Source organism: Gavialis gangeticus, unplaced genomic scaffold (assembly GCF_001723915.1).
Source record: "Gavialis gangeticus isolate Ggan-Ray unplaced genomic scaffold, GavGan_comp1, whole genome shotgun sequence".
Lineage (NCBI taxonomy): Eukaryota > Metazoa > Chordata > Crocodylia > Gavialidae > Gavialis > Gavialis gangeticus.
The window spans coordinates 15,162,827-15,179,693 of NW_017729028.1; the positions used below are offsets into that span (position 1 = coordinate 15,162,827).

A 16,867-nucleotide genomic window follows, 5' to 3' on the forward strand; every position below is an offset into this window, starting at 1 on the left:
CCGGGGGGGGGGGGGAAGCAGGCAGAGACTGCCGCGGGAGAACGGTGACGCTTTCGGTGCGACTTGGGCTCCAGCTTCTAGACGAGCTCGAACGCCGGAACCGTCGCGTTGCGGGCGCGGGGCGGCCCGGGCAGATAAAGCTGGGGACAGGTTTACGCTTGCGCGCTGCCGCGGGTCGGGGCTCGCGTGTGGCGCCAAGATGGCAGCGTTCTCCGGTACGTGGGACTGGGCCGGGCAGGGCCGGGGCGGAGGAGGAGCGGGGGAAAGGAGTGAGGAGTGCAGATTAGTGGGGTGGGGGGTGTCTCGCCGTCTGGCTGCAATAACGCGGGCACATAGGGGTCCCTCGGGAGCAGCCCGAGCGCGGGACCTGCTGGGATATCTGCTGGCGCGAGGCCCCCCGAGCGGTGACGTGGAGGCGCCCCTCCCCCGCGGCCCTGTGTGACAAGGTGCCCGCAGCTGTTCCTTCCGCCTCGGGCGGCTCCCGAGCACTTGCTGACGCGGGTCGGGCCGTTTCAGGGGCTCTGGGAAGGGCTTTCGTAAGCCCCATCCTCGCCCCGGGGAGATGGCCAGACTGTTTTTTTTTCCAACCTTCTCCGCACTTTGGGGTTGTTGTGTAGTTCAGGCAGCGGCGGGCACAGGGCAGGAGTGGCCGGCTGTTGCCGCAGCTCCTTGTCCCAGCGCCTGCCCTGTCCTGCCCTGCGTGCAGCAGGGGCAGTGGGACTAGGGACGCCAACTTTGACTGAAGTTATTCCGGGAGATTGGTCCCCCCCGTCCCCCCCCCCCCAACCTATTATATTATTTTCTTAAAATATTCTATTAAAATCTGCTGGATTGCTTTCAATATCACCAGGAAATGGATGCAGATTCCAGCCAGATCATGGATTCTGATATTGGAAAAGGCTTAGTGTGTCTGTCCCTAACGCTAAATTTGCACTCTGATTGGCTACCTCAGCAGCCAATTGGAGTGCCCTGGACAGAGACGCACATGGCAGAGCGCCAACATGACAGCAGGGACTGGAGTGCCACCATGACAGAGCAGTGGAGGCAAGGCCCCCGCTGCTCCTTAGAGGCAGAGGAGGTAGGGAGTGCTGGCTACGCCCCACCTTACATAGTAGAGTACTGCCATAACAGCAGGGATGGGCTGAAGCTAGTGGACAGGCCAGCAGCACTGGCCGTGGCTCCCCTGCCCTGCTGCTTGGAGCCAGGGGCTAGAGCTCCCTCCCTCCTCCCAAACAACAGCTGGTAGGGAGGGTGAGGTGGTGGGGGAGAGAGAGAGGGAGGGGAGCCGGGTGACCACTGGCTGTGCCCTGCTGCAACTACCACTGCAGTCACAGGCCTGGCCTGAAGCAGTGGGTGGGGAGTAGTCCTGGCCCCGGTCCCCACTCGAGGCAGGGGGAAGGGACTGGAAGTAGGCCTCTGTCCCTGCCCCCCTTCCCTCCTTATTTTTTGACAGGCTAGTTCATATATAGTAAGGCTGGAAGGGACCTTGGAAAATCATCAGGTCCAGCCCCTTGCACCAAGCAGGAAAGAGAGCTGGGGTCAGGTGACCCCAGCCAGGTGCCTGTCTAGTCTCCTCTTGAAGATTTCCAGAGTAGGTGATTGTACCACCTCTGGAGGTAGCTTATTCCACAGTCTGGACATGCTAGTTGTGAAGTAGTTTTTCTTAATGTTGAGCCTGAAACAGTATTCTTGGAGTTTGTGACCGTTACTCCTAGTTTTCCCCAAGGGTGTCCTGGTGAATAGTTGTTCGCTGAGCCCTTGATGTACGCCTCTGCTGTAGTAGTAATTTTCTACCAAGTCCCCTCTCAGCCTTCTTTTTTCAGGCTGAAGAGTCCCAGATCCCTCAGGATTTTCTCATATGCCAATCAGGGAGGGTTGGCAACCCTAGGTGAAACACAGGCCTGTGCATGGGCAGGGTAACAGGAGCTCTCTGCCGAGGCGTGCAGCTCACCAGCAGCACAAATTGTGTGCTGCCACTCCTCACAGTTTTAGGTCTTTAGGTCCCATATCTAGAGAAGAGGTCAGAGAGCTTTCTCCTGTGTTGTGAGTGTTTTGGGGTATCCTAGGTCGTGGTGACTTCTGGGTCACAAAGAAATGGCTGCAGTGTTAGTCAAAGAATCAAATGAAAATAAGCAAGAAGCTTCAAATGTACATGTGTTCAGTTGATAGATTAGCTGGAAGAAACCATTAAGAAGAGACCTACCCGTGGTGCTGTGAGGCTACTCTTATTCTAGAGATTGCCCCGTTGGAGCTGGATGAGATAGTAGTACTAACTCGTTACACTGACTGTACGCATTGCAGTACCGCATGCTTATGTGGTTGCTTGGGTCCTGCATGGTAGAATCAGGGAAATCCATTGTCAAACCTCTTAGTAAAACTGTGCAGTCTTCCCTGACACAACACAAGGACATAATGCCCTAACCTGCCACAGGTAAAGCAGGGGACCATGGTGGCCAGTGTCCTGCTGCTGTCAAGGTTTTTAATGCACGTTCAAGATCCCAGGAAGAGGGCTGTGCCCCTCTGCTGTAGAGGAAGGCAAAAAAAAATAAAATCCGTGTAGTCAATACCAAGCTAACAGTAGGACCAGGGGTTGGCAAAATATAGCATGCAGGGTGGATCCGGCCCCAGTAGTTCCCTGGGTCCTGCCCAGCCCAGGCCAGGATGTCCCACGGTGCTAGACATGTCTGCTGAGATCAGAAGGAGCATCGGTGCCCAACGCAGGCTGCAGGGCAGGACCTGATGCTGGGCACCTCTGGACAGGAGCCCAGCAGCAACTGGCTGCGTTCTCAGAGCTGCTGCTCCCAATCACCCCTTCTGCCTGGCGTCTCTGCTACAGCCCCCATTGTGTGGCTCCCACACAGCATTTGCCCCTCGATGTAATGCGCAGGGCCCTGCCTAGCCTGCATTCTCCCTCCCTGCAGCCCAGGCTCTCCACTGCTCCCCACTTTGGTTGTGGCTTTGCCACCTACCAAGCCCGAACCCACTGCCAAGCTCCTGGTTCTACTTGGCCCTTTATCATCCCCAGTGCAGAGCTATGATCCACTGCCTGCACACTCCTGCCTGCAGAACCAGCACCCGTCACAGGGGCATGCAGGTAGGAGCGTGCGGGATCGTGGCTCTGTCTTGAGCTCCAGCTGGGATGGCGGCACAGATGGGCAGGGACGAGGGCGGGTACACAGGGCCGAGGCTGGGATCCCAGACTAAGTAGTGGCAGCCTGTGGAACCCAAACAGTAAGCAGTGATTTCATGGCTGGTGGGACCGGGCTTCAGGGGCTGAAGGACCCCAGAGCATGCAGAATGCAAGGGGTTCCTGCCAGCTCTGCAATCCCAGAGGGGGCTTGGCTCTTTCTGCACACACCCTGACTCCTGACATTCGTTGGAGCCAAGCTTTAGCCCATCCTGAACAGTGCCTGGAGAGATACCTAAGCAGATGCCATTTTCAGCCCCCAGGCATGACTGGAAGGAGCCAGGGATGGTAACAAAAGGGCTAAGTGGAAGCAGAAGCTTGGCAGTGGGTCAGGGTTTGGGAGACGCTAGAGCCACCACCAAGGTAGGGCGCAGCGGGGGGACTGGGCCTCAGGGAGACAGTGCGGGCTGGGCAGGGATGTGCAGGTCACATTAGGCGGGAAGTGCCAGGTGGGAGCTGCACAGTGGGGGCCATGCTGGAGACTGCACATTGGAGTCAATTGGGAGAAGCAGCTCCATGAATGCAGCCGGTTGTTGCTGGGTGCCTGTCCTGCAATCTTGGGGTCTGTGTGGCGATTGGCCTGGGCCCGTATTGGGGGGACTAGCGTCCAGCCAGGAGGACGGAATGACGCCACTTAAGGATTTTGGTTAGCTGTTGCTGCCAAGGCAGGGGTGCTGTGGATGGGAATTCTGACTGAGCACACAGCAGCTCACCAAAACTCCCTATGTGGCTTGCAGGCCCAAATAATTGCCCACCCCTGGTAAGACCAATCTGAACAGTCCTTCCTGACCTGAAGTCTGGTGATCTGTTAGAACCTGAGTGGAGGGGCAAGACCCTCTAGGTAGGAACAGCCTCTGAGTTTAAGTTTCTCAGGCACAGCCAACACCCAGTGCTTTTAAGGAAGGCTTAAAAAATATTCCTAACACGTGTAGTAGCATGGGGAAAGGAAGATCTATTCCCTTTTCTTTATGGCAGCCATTCAGGTATTTGAAGGCTGCTATCATGTCTCCATTAAGCACTTTTTCTTCAAGCTGAACGTGCCTATTTTCTTCAGTCTCTCCTCAGATGATATGCCTTTCAGGCCCTTTCTTGATCATTCTCATTGCCTGCCTCTGGACCCCCTCTAACTTCTTCATATACTTCTTAAAATGTGGACCACAAAACTGCACACAATACTCTAGACAAGGCCTAACCAGTGCAGAGTGGAGAGGCACTCTCACTACTTCTGTCTTGCACTTAATGCTTTCATTGACGCATCCCAAAGCTATATTTGCCTTTTGCGTAGCTGCATCACACTGCAGATTCATAGCGCGTATGTGCTCCACCAAGACTCTTCTCGTAAGTGCTGCCATCCAGCCAGGTGTCACCCATTTTGTATTTTTATTTTTTGATTATTATTCCCGAAGTGTAGCACCCTGCACTTGTCAGCATTGAACTTCATCCTGTTGGCTTTAGCCCATTTTGCCGGTCTGTCAGGATCTTTCTGGATTGTGCTTCCATCCACCAGTGTCTTCACAATCCTTTCCAGTTTCATTTATCTCCAAGTTCTTTAAGCCTGAATATATCGCATACTGAATTGAAGTAACTGATAGACTTAGTTATTTTGTGCCAGTAGCATGGAAGTATAAGCAAAAGTAGAAGCTGAGGGTATTTTATTTAACTCTAGGATACAAGACACAAGAATTGTTTCTTTTTGAGCACTAAAAAGCATGAGAACTGTATTATCCCTTCTGATGACCTAAATCTAAGAAGCTGTTGCGGTAGCTTTGGGAAATACTCTCTTATTCAAATATCACTGCACAATGGTGTTAAGCCTAGTTAGAGATAGGTAGTATTTAAAATATAGGCCGCATTGAGAGGAGGGAGCATTTGGGGCTGTTTGAACATCAAAGTTGGTGTAGCGCAAGGTCTGATTATCCTTAGTTTCAGTGTAGAGAACTCTTACCTGCTGGTTTTCAGTCTTAGAAAGTTTAAGTGTTTGTCTACAGGATTTGGCCTAGGGCAGCTCTCTGCATTGTGGACCAGGAGCCGAAATGTCATGCTGACAGCATAATACAATCAGCTGGCTTGGTTAGGGTCCTGGCTCCCATTTCCGCTGCTGAGCAATAGAAGCAAATGCTGCAGCTGGCAAAGGGAAGAGAGCTTAATTCATCCATCAATTTACAATATTAATATGACAGTATTCTTCAGAGCATTTATGTTTGTGCAAGCTGTGATTTCTGGTTCCTAACAGCAGAGCTGAATTCTTTGAAATCCTCTGTAGCAAGCTAGAAGGGACTGAAAGCTGTAGTAAAGAATCTCTTTCAGTTGGCTATTTGGTGTTTGTAAACTGACTGTAACTGTGTCTTTGAGTTTGTGATGAGGAGAGTTAGGAGGTAAAAGGAACAGAGTAAAGACTGTGTGTTAGGGAAACTTTTGCTTTATGTGGATGGGCTTATAAAACTGCTTGGGATGGAAGACTGAATACAGCACTTATTTTCACTAACTCAGTGCCCTGTAAACATCTGTATGCTTTAGGTATTCTGTAGAAGCAGCACTCCTAGTCTGGCATCCTGGCATTTCCAGTGCCTGCCAGAGTGAGACTGGGGATTCTTGTATGATGTACTGCTGATTTTAATCTTTTCCTTTTCCTCTATAGGGAACAAGGAAGCCTTTTTCTTTTTTTCTTGAGATGCTTTATTGGACTAAGTGTCTGAATTTTCTATACGGTTAGTCCAATAAATCAAAAGAATCCTCTTGGTCTTCTCCTAGTCCTTTCACCATCATGGCTATAACAACACTCACATCAGCCCTCCACCCATACTTGTTCTCTTAGGAAATGTAATTAAATGTCTGTTGTGGATAAAATTAACATTTTAGGAGTAGGGAGAGCTGAACTCTGCATTTCAATATGCAGTTTCATTGGATGTGCAAATACGTCTCCGTCACTGGGAAGAATCTGAGCAGTTGGTGCTCATACTCCTACCATGCTGTTCATTTACCTGACTCCTCTTCTGTTGTTATGTCTGCATTCACCAGAAGCTATCAATGTAGAGAAAAAGAACAGACAGACAAAAATGTACCCATAAAATGTTTTGTTTTGCAACCAACTGGGGAGCTGGCATTTAGAAACAATAATTTTAAACTGTGTTGAGGTTTCTAATATATATTTGTTTGTTTTCTTACAGAGATGGGTGTTATGCCAGAAATAGCTCAAGCTGTAGAAGAGATGGACTGGCTGTAAGTATAAGCACTTAAGGGACATGTCTATGTGTGCAGTTAATGGGAAGCAATAAACTCCAGAGCTTATTGCTCCCAGGCATGCCATTTAAATGTGTGCCCGGAACTGCAGCATGTTGAGCCAGGTTGGAGGCCTGGGGGTCAGTTTGCCAACCTGGGACTGTTTCCCTCCCGGCCCCCTTCCCAGCTCAACAATGTGTTGTGGAGGGGCTGGCTGGGGCATGAGGGGGGTCCCGTGCAGGGGTAGCTGACAGGGAGGCCCTGCACTGAAGCACCCTTGTGCCCCAGCCAGCCAGGCCAGTGTCTATGAATGTGCTGCTGCCAAGTTTTAAAAAAAAAAAAAAAAAAACCCCAAAACCTCTATGGCAGGACAGTACTTGTATTTACAAGTACTATCCTGCTTCGGAGTTGATTAGTTTACTGCAGCTTAACAGGGACTCATGTATAGACATGTAACATTTACTGCAGAGCTAATTAGCTACCCCACAGTAAAAATCTCATGTAGATGTGCCTGAGTTAAGGTTTTCTGTTAACTTTTTTTCCCTTACGTATTAATGTATAACTCAACTTTCCAAAATACCAGTTTCTGTATTTGTTTGAAAGCAGAGATGCATATCCAGCCCTTTATCCATGGTAAGACTTAACTCCTTACCATGCATGACTGAAAAAGCCAACAAATAAGTGTAGACCTAGTCAAGTCTGGAAATTCAAAGCAAGATTTTGATTGTAGCTTGTATCTTGGTTCCTGGTCTCTAAAAAGCTCTGTGCGCTCAGCTTCATTGAGTTTATGATCAGCTTCTTGAACCAGTAGTATGATTTAACCACTACAGAAAGTGGTTTCCAAGCTGTAGTTTGTGAATTTCTGATGTTTCATAGAGTATTTTGTGGATTGTCTCATTCTGCTGCCAAAAAGTTGTCTGGTTTCATGAGTTTGGCTTGTCCCTGCTTCCCAATGCTAATTGAGTTATCCAGAACTGAACTGATCAGTTAAATACTTCATTTCAACATCTGCTTTATATCAAAGTTAAGAATGCTATCTGTAGAGATCCCAGAGAATACATCTCCTGAATACATTTCTTGCCTATATAAAAAGAAATGCATTCATTTGTTCATTTGGTATGTATGCTTCGGGATATTGGCTAAACTGTTGTTATGACCTCCGTTTACTTTAAATAGTAATTCAGAATTCTGTCACATACAATAGACTAGCTCTTTAGCCTATGGCATTGTTTGAGTTTTAATCTAAAGTGTTGTTTTCCTTTGCTAGTCTTCCCACAGATATTCAAGCTGAGTCTATCCCCTTAATTCTAGGAGGTGGCGATGTCCTTATGGTACGTATGCTAATAGTTATTGTTTAAGACGTATGGGCTTTGTTTCTGACATTTTAAATTAAGCGTTCACAAATTAGGTTGTTCAAGCCTTAGTTCGGAGCAGGTTTTGTGAAATTTTAGTCACTGCACTTGTAACTGTTTCCAGAATGTACTATACAAGAGTGTTTTACTGAAACAAGATGTAACTGCCTTGAATTTATTAATGCATTGGTCTATTTTTATTATAAATCAATAATGATATACTATAAATTAATTATTACAGTCTTGGAACCAAGAGTTCTAGTTGTTTGTATGTCTTTTTATCTCAGTCCTCACACTTAATGTTAAACAGGTAAGGGCCAGTTACATCATTAGTTATGTTGGCTTTTTATTGTCAAATGGGCATCAAAGATACAGGTTTGTACTGTATGAGTTCTTAGAAACCTAAAGAAAAAATAAAAATAACTAATATTGCAGTTGATTTCTAATACACCTATATTCTCTTTCTCTGGGGTTTCCTCTTGCAAGTGTTCAAATTGACCTTTTAAATTAGTCGAGAGCAAGATTGTAAATTGTTTTAAATGTGTACAACTTTAAATGATTTGGAGGAGTAAGTTCTCATTTAGATAGCAAGATAGCACAGTTATTTCTAGTAAGTTAAATTGTTTTTTACAGTTCATCCATGTGGTCCCCTCTGAATGGCTATGATTTACAAATCTACTGTAGTTTTCATCCCTTAGAACTCCAGAACATCCCATGAACTACATTCAGATGGTACATTAATAATGAAAAGTTGCCACCTCTGGTGGAGAGTGGAAGATGAACAAAAAAAAATATTCAATGTGCTGGGTTAAAGTGGCAGGAAAAAATACAGCAATAATCAAGCATCTTCTGATGAAGGAATCTTTCTATTGAATATTGCCCCTCAGCCTGGAGCTTTCTCAGCTGCACATTGCGGTTATGTTTAGTTTCTATCCCAGTGGGTCTGCACAGCAGTGAGCAGTGCCAAGCTGTACCTTGTACATCACCAAGGAAAGCTGGAACTGACTTCCATTCAGGCCCAGTGGCTGATGTGTAGGGAAACCAGTTCATCCAGGTTTGTCTATATGGATGCAACCCAGAGAACTGAAAACATTCAAATGGAAAAGAAAAAGGATGAGATAATCACAGAACCCAAAAAACTTAGGAGAACTGCAAGGGATTCACAGACATCACAGCCAGAATACAGTTTTAGGCCAAGTTTTTTAACTGAAGGACCAGACAATAAAGGAGAAAACTAACTGAACAAAAGGAAGAGTGATGATAAGGTACAGAGGAAATTCAGATCACATTTGTAAATTATTTAAAATTGATGCAACTTTCAAATTAACACACTGAAACATTTAAAGTATGTAAATGAGGCCTTACCTGGCTATCTTGCAAAGTGAGTTGCTTGTGCTCTTCATCCTTGCAATCCTTTATGGATAGCTATAGCAGTGCTATTTTATTGACCTGCTGTAGGCAGATATAGTAAAGGCAAAAGTAAAATTTAAAGTATGGTGGAATTTTAAATGTTGCTCTTTAACTGCTCTAATTTAAATTCTAAAATATGTTTTAATTTGTTTCCAACATAGGCTGCAGAAACAGGGAGTGGAAAGACTGGTGTAAGTATTGTATTTAATTAATGTATTAAAAACAAGAAGGGGAAGAGGGTCTGAATGGACGCAGTTCTGATGATAAATACAATGGCTTACTCCAAACATCTGATTCTAAAACATCTCATAACATAAAATATAAGTATAAAAATGTGGAAATAAAATAACTTTGTTTTAGGCTTTCAGCATTCCAGTTATCCAGATTGTTTATGAAACACTGAAGGACCAGCAAGAAGGCAAGAAGGGAAAAGCAACCATCAAAACTGGTGGGGCTGGTAAGTCTTTGTACTTAAGGTTGTAATTTTTCCTAAAATTTAGGAATGCCATTAGACTGACGTACAAAACTTGGAACTGAACATTTAAAAAAATCTTTAACATAATATTGCTTCAGTTTTAAATAGATTTTGGATTTTAAATGCTTATGAAAAGGGATGTTTATACAGTATGTGGATATTTAAAGAGGTGATTGGAGCTGTTGCAGTAGCTTTCAGATTCCAGTTAAAATTGGAGTCTGTTGTATGGTGATGCTTTTGCATGACATCTAATGCAGAGATGCTTTAATCAGCTGCATGTGTGTTAGCTTTGGAAAGAAAAGCAGTATAGTTATACTAGGGACCTAAAGTCCCTTCTAGACATGCCCTTAATATAGGCAATGTACCTCTTTGCCTTAGAATTGTTTCTGTATATTGGTATGATTAACTTAAAAGGCTGAAAATCTTGGTTTTTATAGGTTTCAGGAATACGCAACTATAGGTACGGGCATGCATACATTTGGAGCCATTTTAAAAGGGGAATTTTTCAATAGGGAGCTGCTGATTGGGATTGCACAGTGGCTCTTCAATTTTAACAGTTATGTGCATAGGCCAGGAGAAATACAGATGGAGAAAAACTGTTCCAACTTGAACCCTGGATAAAGCAGTATTAAAGTGAAGCTTATTGGATACATAAAATATTGTTCCTAGCTTGTGCATACACGATTGTTAGAATGGAACAGCTGGTGCACATTTTGAAGAAAGAGTTCCCTCTTCCATTTTGAAATAGCTCCACATGGATGTGTGCGTCTCCATGTTGTTGTCCTCTGAAGGATGCATTAAAATAAATAGTATTCTAGTCAATAGCTTTTTAATAGATATTCAGTACAAATCGTCTCCAAACAAATACAAATTATATAAGAGTAATCATTGCGAATGTCTTGCTCTCAAAATATCTCGAACACTTGTATTTTCCTTAATACTAAACTTATCTAGTGTCATCATGTACCATAGACTGTACAGCCCCTAGTTGCTTGAAATGTAATTTGATACAAAATCCAGAACATTATGTTCTAGATGTCCTCTGAAGGCTTACTCATGTTCCCAGCTTTAAAGTTACCCTTATATCTGAAATTAGGCCTGCCAGCTTAAGACCTCAGTCTTGAAACCTTTCATTTCCTACAACATGTATCCAAAATATTTATCATATTACATGTTGCTTGCAACTCATGTGGATTCTTAACATCAGCTGTTCTTATTTTATTGGTTTAATGTCCTTTTCCTGCTATCTCTTTTAACTAGTGCTCAACAAATGGCAAATGAACCCATATGATAGAGGTTCAGCTTTTGGTAAGTTATCTTAAAACTGTTATGTGAATAATAAATTTGAATCTTTATAATGTAATGTGTAAATATAGGGGCTTAGTTCTGAGTACTGTTCAACAGTGTGGACTACTTACATGAGAGATTTGTAGGGTCTTAACCAAAGTCTCATCCAGTCTTGGCACTGGGATGAAAATGCCATCTGTGTGTATGTGGCTTATTTATTGAGAACTATTTGTTCTCAATACAAGTTTTTTGTAAATACGTGGAAGAGCATCAGTTTTGCACAGTTAGGCCCCTGGCAGACATTACATTTATCACCCTATTAATGAGTTGAGTGATGAATTTTGACATAAATTACTTGAATGTATGTTCTCACCAAATGAAAATGGCAAATGAGCTGCAAAAGTGGCAAAATAACCTCAAAGAGATTATTTCTTAAATGTAGAATGTCTTTGTAGCTCATTTATATAGTGCTTCAGTTTCAGTTATGGCATATTACACATCAGGTGGTATGGCTTCCTTAGGTTCTCCAGTATCCCGGGATACACTGCTTCATCTTACCACCCCTCACCAGGGTTGTCAAACACAACTTAAAGCTGCCTGTAGACAGCAGCAGAGAGTGGGGCATGTTCTTCACTCTGGTGAAATCAACAAATGATGCAGCCCTGGCTGCTGTCACCAGTCAGGGGCTGAAATCACAGTGCCTGCAGTCCCAATAATAGGTTGACAGCCTGAAGGTACTGTGGTATTAACTTGCTTTATATATTGCATTTTTTACATAAGGTACAATGGCTTTATATTCTAGTATTTACCTCCCCTAGAGATTATGCCAGATATTGGTTTGATATAACTTTAAACTGATCTCTGTGTTCTTAAAGCCATGCTTAACATGGAATGCTTTTGAAAAAAGGACTATGACAGAATTCTGTATGCCTAGGAACACATTGTTGGTATAAACAGTGTTTCCAGCAGAATTCTTCTAGAAAGGAGTGTTAACAAATATTTAATCTTGCTTTTCTATAAATGTTTGTGCAAAATTGGATGAACTTGCAATTAGACATGCACTAATACATTGGTCTGTTATTGGATCAGTACTGATATAAAGCAAACTGGCTGTATCAGATATCGGCCTGATGGGGCTGATAATTTGGCCAATAAATGCCCGTGCTGCATGCAACTGCAGCACAGTACTCAGACAGCAAGGAGCAAAGCCAGCAGTGTGGAGAGCTGCCTCCAGCTGGTACATCGGGTGTGGAGGGGAGGTGGGGAGCAGATCAACACCCCCTGCAGTGAGGGAGGGGGTGGAGCTGCGGCTCTTAGTGGGGAGGGAGGTGGCTTCTGCCTCTGCTTGCACCCCGGGGGGTCAGGGCAGGCTGCAGTCGCAGTGTTAGCCACGGCTCTTTTTGGCGGGAGCTGGGCTCAGGGTGGGCGCCAGTGGCACTGGGAGGATGCTGCATCCACCCCAGATTTCACCGCCACACCGCTGTCAGTGCCACAGCCACCCAGTGCAGCCCTGGCTGTTCCTGGCACATGGGTGGGGGTGGAGCATTAAGCTGGGGCTGCACTGGATTGCTGGCAGCAGTGCTGGGAGTGGAGCAGCGGTGAAACTTGGGGTGGATGTAGCATCCTCCCAGCGCCACCAGTGCCGCCTCTGAGTCCCAGCTGCAGCCTGTCCTGTCCTGCACAGATCTGGGGGACACCCCCCCCCATGCCCTCCTGGGGCGCAAACAGTAGTGGGAGATGCCCCTCCCATAAGCTGTGGCTCCAGCCACCTTCCTACCCCACCTGTGCAGTGCCTGTCCCCTCCCTCACCACAGGGGATGTTGATTTGCACCACACTGGACTTACCAGCTGGAGGCAGCTGCATCAGAAATTGGATCTATATCAGCTGATATGCTTCCTTAAATATCAGCTATCGGTATCAGCCCCAAAAATTTGTATCGGTACACCCCTACTTGCAGTGAAACCTTTCCAAAGATGCAGTTTTTCTAAGAATATTGTCATTGTTAGTTATTTTTCTTCCACATCCTTGAAGCTGTATGCGTACTTGTACCTTTCCAGATCTGCACTCCATTGTGCGAAGTGGTGGTAAACTCTGCTTATTTTAAATGTCATTAGAAGAGAAATCTAGTTCAAATACTGGAGGAACAGACATTAAGTATGCAATCATAAAAAAAGTAAGGCTGGAAGGATGCTCAGAGTATCATTTAGCCAGCCCCCTACACAAGGCAGGTTCATTCCTGTCTAAACCATCCTAGACAAATTTTGTCTAATCTCTACTTAAACTTTTCAAATAACGCTCTCTCTCAACTAGCAGGCACAGTGCCCAAAACATCAATAATGACTTAACTTGCCACAGGTAAAAGCAGGGGAGCAAGGGCATCATCGGTGTCCTGCCACTGCAAAGGCAAAAAGGAGTGTTAAAATATGCTGATGAGATTTGAGAAAGAGGACCTCACTGCATTGGAGCTTTGCTTCTTCCTCCAGCTGCTGAACTGCCCTCCCCAGTTTTCACCTGCTCTGGGCTGAAGAGTTCTTCTCAATGGTTATTCACCTTTTATTTGGTAGTAACAAAGGATGAAATTGGATTCAAACTGGGTCAGAATTTTTACAGGTACAATATTAAGATGCGCATTTTTTGATGACTACCCTTAAAACATTTTGTCTTGTTCAGCAATTGGTTCTGATGGTCTCTGTTGCCAAAGTAGAGAAGTAAAGGAATGGCATGGGTGCAGAGCAACCAGAGGAGTGACTAAAGGTAAGCATAACATTCTAATTAATATGTTTTAGAAAAGTTTAACTTTCTGACATAGGTAATTGACTTTGTCAACCTTGTTTTTCTGTTGTTAGTTTTAACTTGTCTATAGTCAGAAAAGTCTTTGAGCAGAAGTTAACTTTTTATATATTTTTGTTTTTTTAAACTCTTTTAAAAAAGGAAAAACTTTATTTTCCCTCTTCAAATTAACCAAATTTAACCATTTTAACTGAGCTTGAATCAGAATGTTTCATATGTACTTACTCTTAATTCTTTTAGGAAAATACTATTACGAAGTATCCTGTCACGATCAGGGCTTGTGCAGAATTGGTTTCTCCACCATGCAGGCTTCATTAGATTTAGGTGAGTTAACTCCTAATAAGAAAACTCGGACACCCAGCTGGCCTGCAGCTATGGAGGACTGCTACAGTCTTGCTGCAGGCTTGCAAACAGGAAGGCTGCCTGAGGAGTAAACTCTGCTCCTCTGTTTTCATTTCAGTAAGGGGCTAGGAGTGTTTAATGCAAATGAGCTAAGACCAGAAACAAAGCATTGTTCTGCTATCTAAGGCATGGTGTTAGAGTAGAAGAAGACTCTAAAGATTGTGTGGGATTGAGTATTGCATGGTGTGATAGTAATACAACAGTTTTGAGAGAGACACAGTATAGCCATTGGTAAATGGAAAAGTATGAACTATGACCTTCAACCCAGATTAAAACTGTTTATGTTGCTTTGATTCTAGGCACTGACAAATATGGCTTTGGGTTTGGTGGAACTGGAAAGAAGTCTCATAACAAACAGTTTGACAGTTATGGTGAGGTGAGTTTCAGTTGCTTATTGCAGGGGCTTTCAAACTTTTTTTTAACAAGTGTACCCTTCCTGCCTCGAAGTTTCAGCTCATGTACCCCTTTTATATTAAAAATTATTTGGGGGAGCTGAGCACACGCGTACGCTGCCCCCAGCAGGTAAGTCTGGGGAAGGAGAAAGGGCTGTGGGGTGGTGGGGGGAGGTAGATTGAGGCCCCCACAGTGAGGGACAGAGCGGAGCACAGATGGGGGCTGGGGTGAATGGGGCCCTGGCCGGGCTGGGTCATGGAACAATGGGAGCCTGGGCGGCTCGTCCAAGGGCGCAGGGGGACTCCAGCTGCTGTGCACACCCCGACAGGCCCAGAGGGCGCATGGCCACCTGATCTGTGTGTGGGGCAGAGGCAGTTGCCACTGCATGCTGGGCTTTGTTGCTGCAGCTGCCCCAGGAGCAGTGTAATGGCTGTGCAGCGCCCCCTGCTTGCCCAGCTGTGGACTCGTGACATCGCACCAGTCCGAGGGCAACTACGGCAGTGCACAAAGCCCAGCGCACAGTGCCCCCCCAGGCCTCCACTGGGGTGTGTGCAGCAGCAGGAACACCCTCCCACCCCCTCCAGTACTTCCTACAATCTTTTTAAGTACTCCTGGGGCAGGGGTCAGCAACCCCTGGCAAGCGTGCCGAGCATGGCATGCACAGCCATTTTGCTCAGCACACCACCGCCAGCCTGGGCACTAAGCAGCTGCTGCCAGCCATGGAGCTCAGGCTGTTCCCAGCAGGTAGCTGGGAGGCTGCAAGCCATGCTGGATGCAGACCAGGCTCCATGGGCCAGCTGCAGCCAGGAGGCTGCAAACAGCTGCTCTGGGCTCTGGCATGTTGGCACTCCGGCACCTTACAAGGTAGACATTGTGGGGGGTTTTCGGCACTCTGGCCAAAAAATGTTGCCTACCCCTGCCCTAGGGGCACACGGACCCCGAATTGACAACCATTGGCTTATTGTAGAATGACATTTCGCATCCATTACATTTCTGGTTTTTAGAAATAAAGTTCTTGTATGTTGGCTCTATGCTGTGCCATACATTGCTAATCTTAGAGAGTGAGACATAAACTGAACTTAAATCCTACAGGTGCTTACAAAAAACAACATTTACATTGGTTAACTAAACAAATTAGCCACCATCTAAATCTTCCACCTAAACATAGCAATAGAGAAATATGTTTGGGATGGGGAAGAATAAACTTTGCCTCTTTTCTGTGTGTGTGAGTTCAGGGGTCTTGGACTAGTTCTGAGCCTTTTTTTCCTCCAGTGTTGGCATCTGACTTCATATGATACCCACCTGTCCATATACATTACATCCATGCCAAAGAGGGTTTTGTATCCCAATGAGCAGTAGTTAATGTGAAACAAACCCTTTATTGAATGAGTCAAAAAAATAATCCTTGTCAGAATACTCAGTTGGATACCAGTAAATTGAAGTTTGTCAGGCCTAGCTTTTTTTTTTTTTTTTCTTTTCCATTTAGCTACTCAGTTTAGAATTAAATTTTATGGAGGTTTTTATCAGAGCTTTTTGTTTTCTGAATCCTGATTTAAAAAAAAAAAAAAAAATCTGTTCAAAATTAAGTAGCTTTTTTTTTATTCCAGACAGCTTCAGATTTTGATTGCCCAGCTCAATTCCTGTAACTCAAACAAAAACACAACTTGAATAATTATTTTATATGGTATTGGTCAACTGTTCAAACCTTAAACGTCACAGCTTATAAGATGTAATCGCTTTTGGATTACTAACATTGAAGCACTTCATAATATTCCAAGCTTTACTAAATAATGGTTACATTTAAGAGCTGATCAGTGCAGTTCCTTACTGGGTACATAGAGCAGCATCTTCAAGTGTCAGAGCATAGCTCTGTTATCTGATGTTCAGGGTTAGGTTTGTGAAATAAATCTGAATTACAGTGCATTTCTAGTCATCACAGTCTTTCCAAATAAATTAACGAATGCTTTTTTTGTTTATGATCAAATTTATGGTGTAAAATCATTATCTTATGTTTTTAAATACATTAAGATGCCAGCTTTCCAAGTTCTGGAATAATTTGGAGAGCACATATTTGTCATCAGAGGAAATAGTTTTAAGATAGAACTGAAAATAATACAGCCCAATTTTCTGAAGATACCGATACAATTAGGAAAAGGGGTCAAATAAACTATAAAAATCAATAGAATGTAAGCACTGACTTCTTTTAGGACTAGTTCAAATGAGTTGTACTTGCACAGTCTGTCTTCTCTTTATAGGAATTCACCATGCATGATACAATTGGATGCTATCTAGATCTAGATAAAGGGCAAATAAAGTTTTCCAAAAATGGTAAGTTCTTTCCTTTTCTTTTT

General features: G+C 44.7%; 1 protein-coding gene across 1 annotated transcript in view; it reads left to right on the top strand.

The window, feature by feature from the left end:
* Window positions 1-184: 184 nt before the first annotated feature.
* The window catches only part of DDX1 (DEAD-box helicase 1), a 49,218-nt gene continuing 32,535 nt past the window's right edge, over window positions 185-16,867 (top strand). The window contains exons 1-10 of the mRNA XM_019520765.1: window positions 185-215; window positions 6,355-6,406; window positions 7,674-7,737; window positions 9,330-9,359; window positions 9,529-9,625; window positions 10,904-10,951; window positions 13,602-13,685; window positions 13,962-14,045; window positions 14,423-14,499; window positions 16,772-16,865. Coding sequence (XP_019376310.1) covers window positions 200-215; window positions 6,355-6,406; window positions 7,674-7,737; window positions 9,330-9,359; window positions 9,529-9,625; window positions 10,904-10,951; window positions 13,602-13,685; window positions 13,962-14,045; window positions 14,423-14,499; window positions 16,772-16,865 — 646 coding nt within the window. The 5' untranslated portion in view covers window positions 185-199. The remainder of the gene's footprint in view (window positions 216-6,354; window positions 6,407-7,673; window positions 7,738-9,329; window positions 9,360-9,528; window positions 9,626-10,903; window positions 10,952-13,601; window positions 13,686-13,961; window positions 14,046-14,422; window positions 14,500-16,771; window positions 16,866-16,867) is intronic.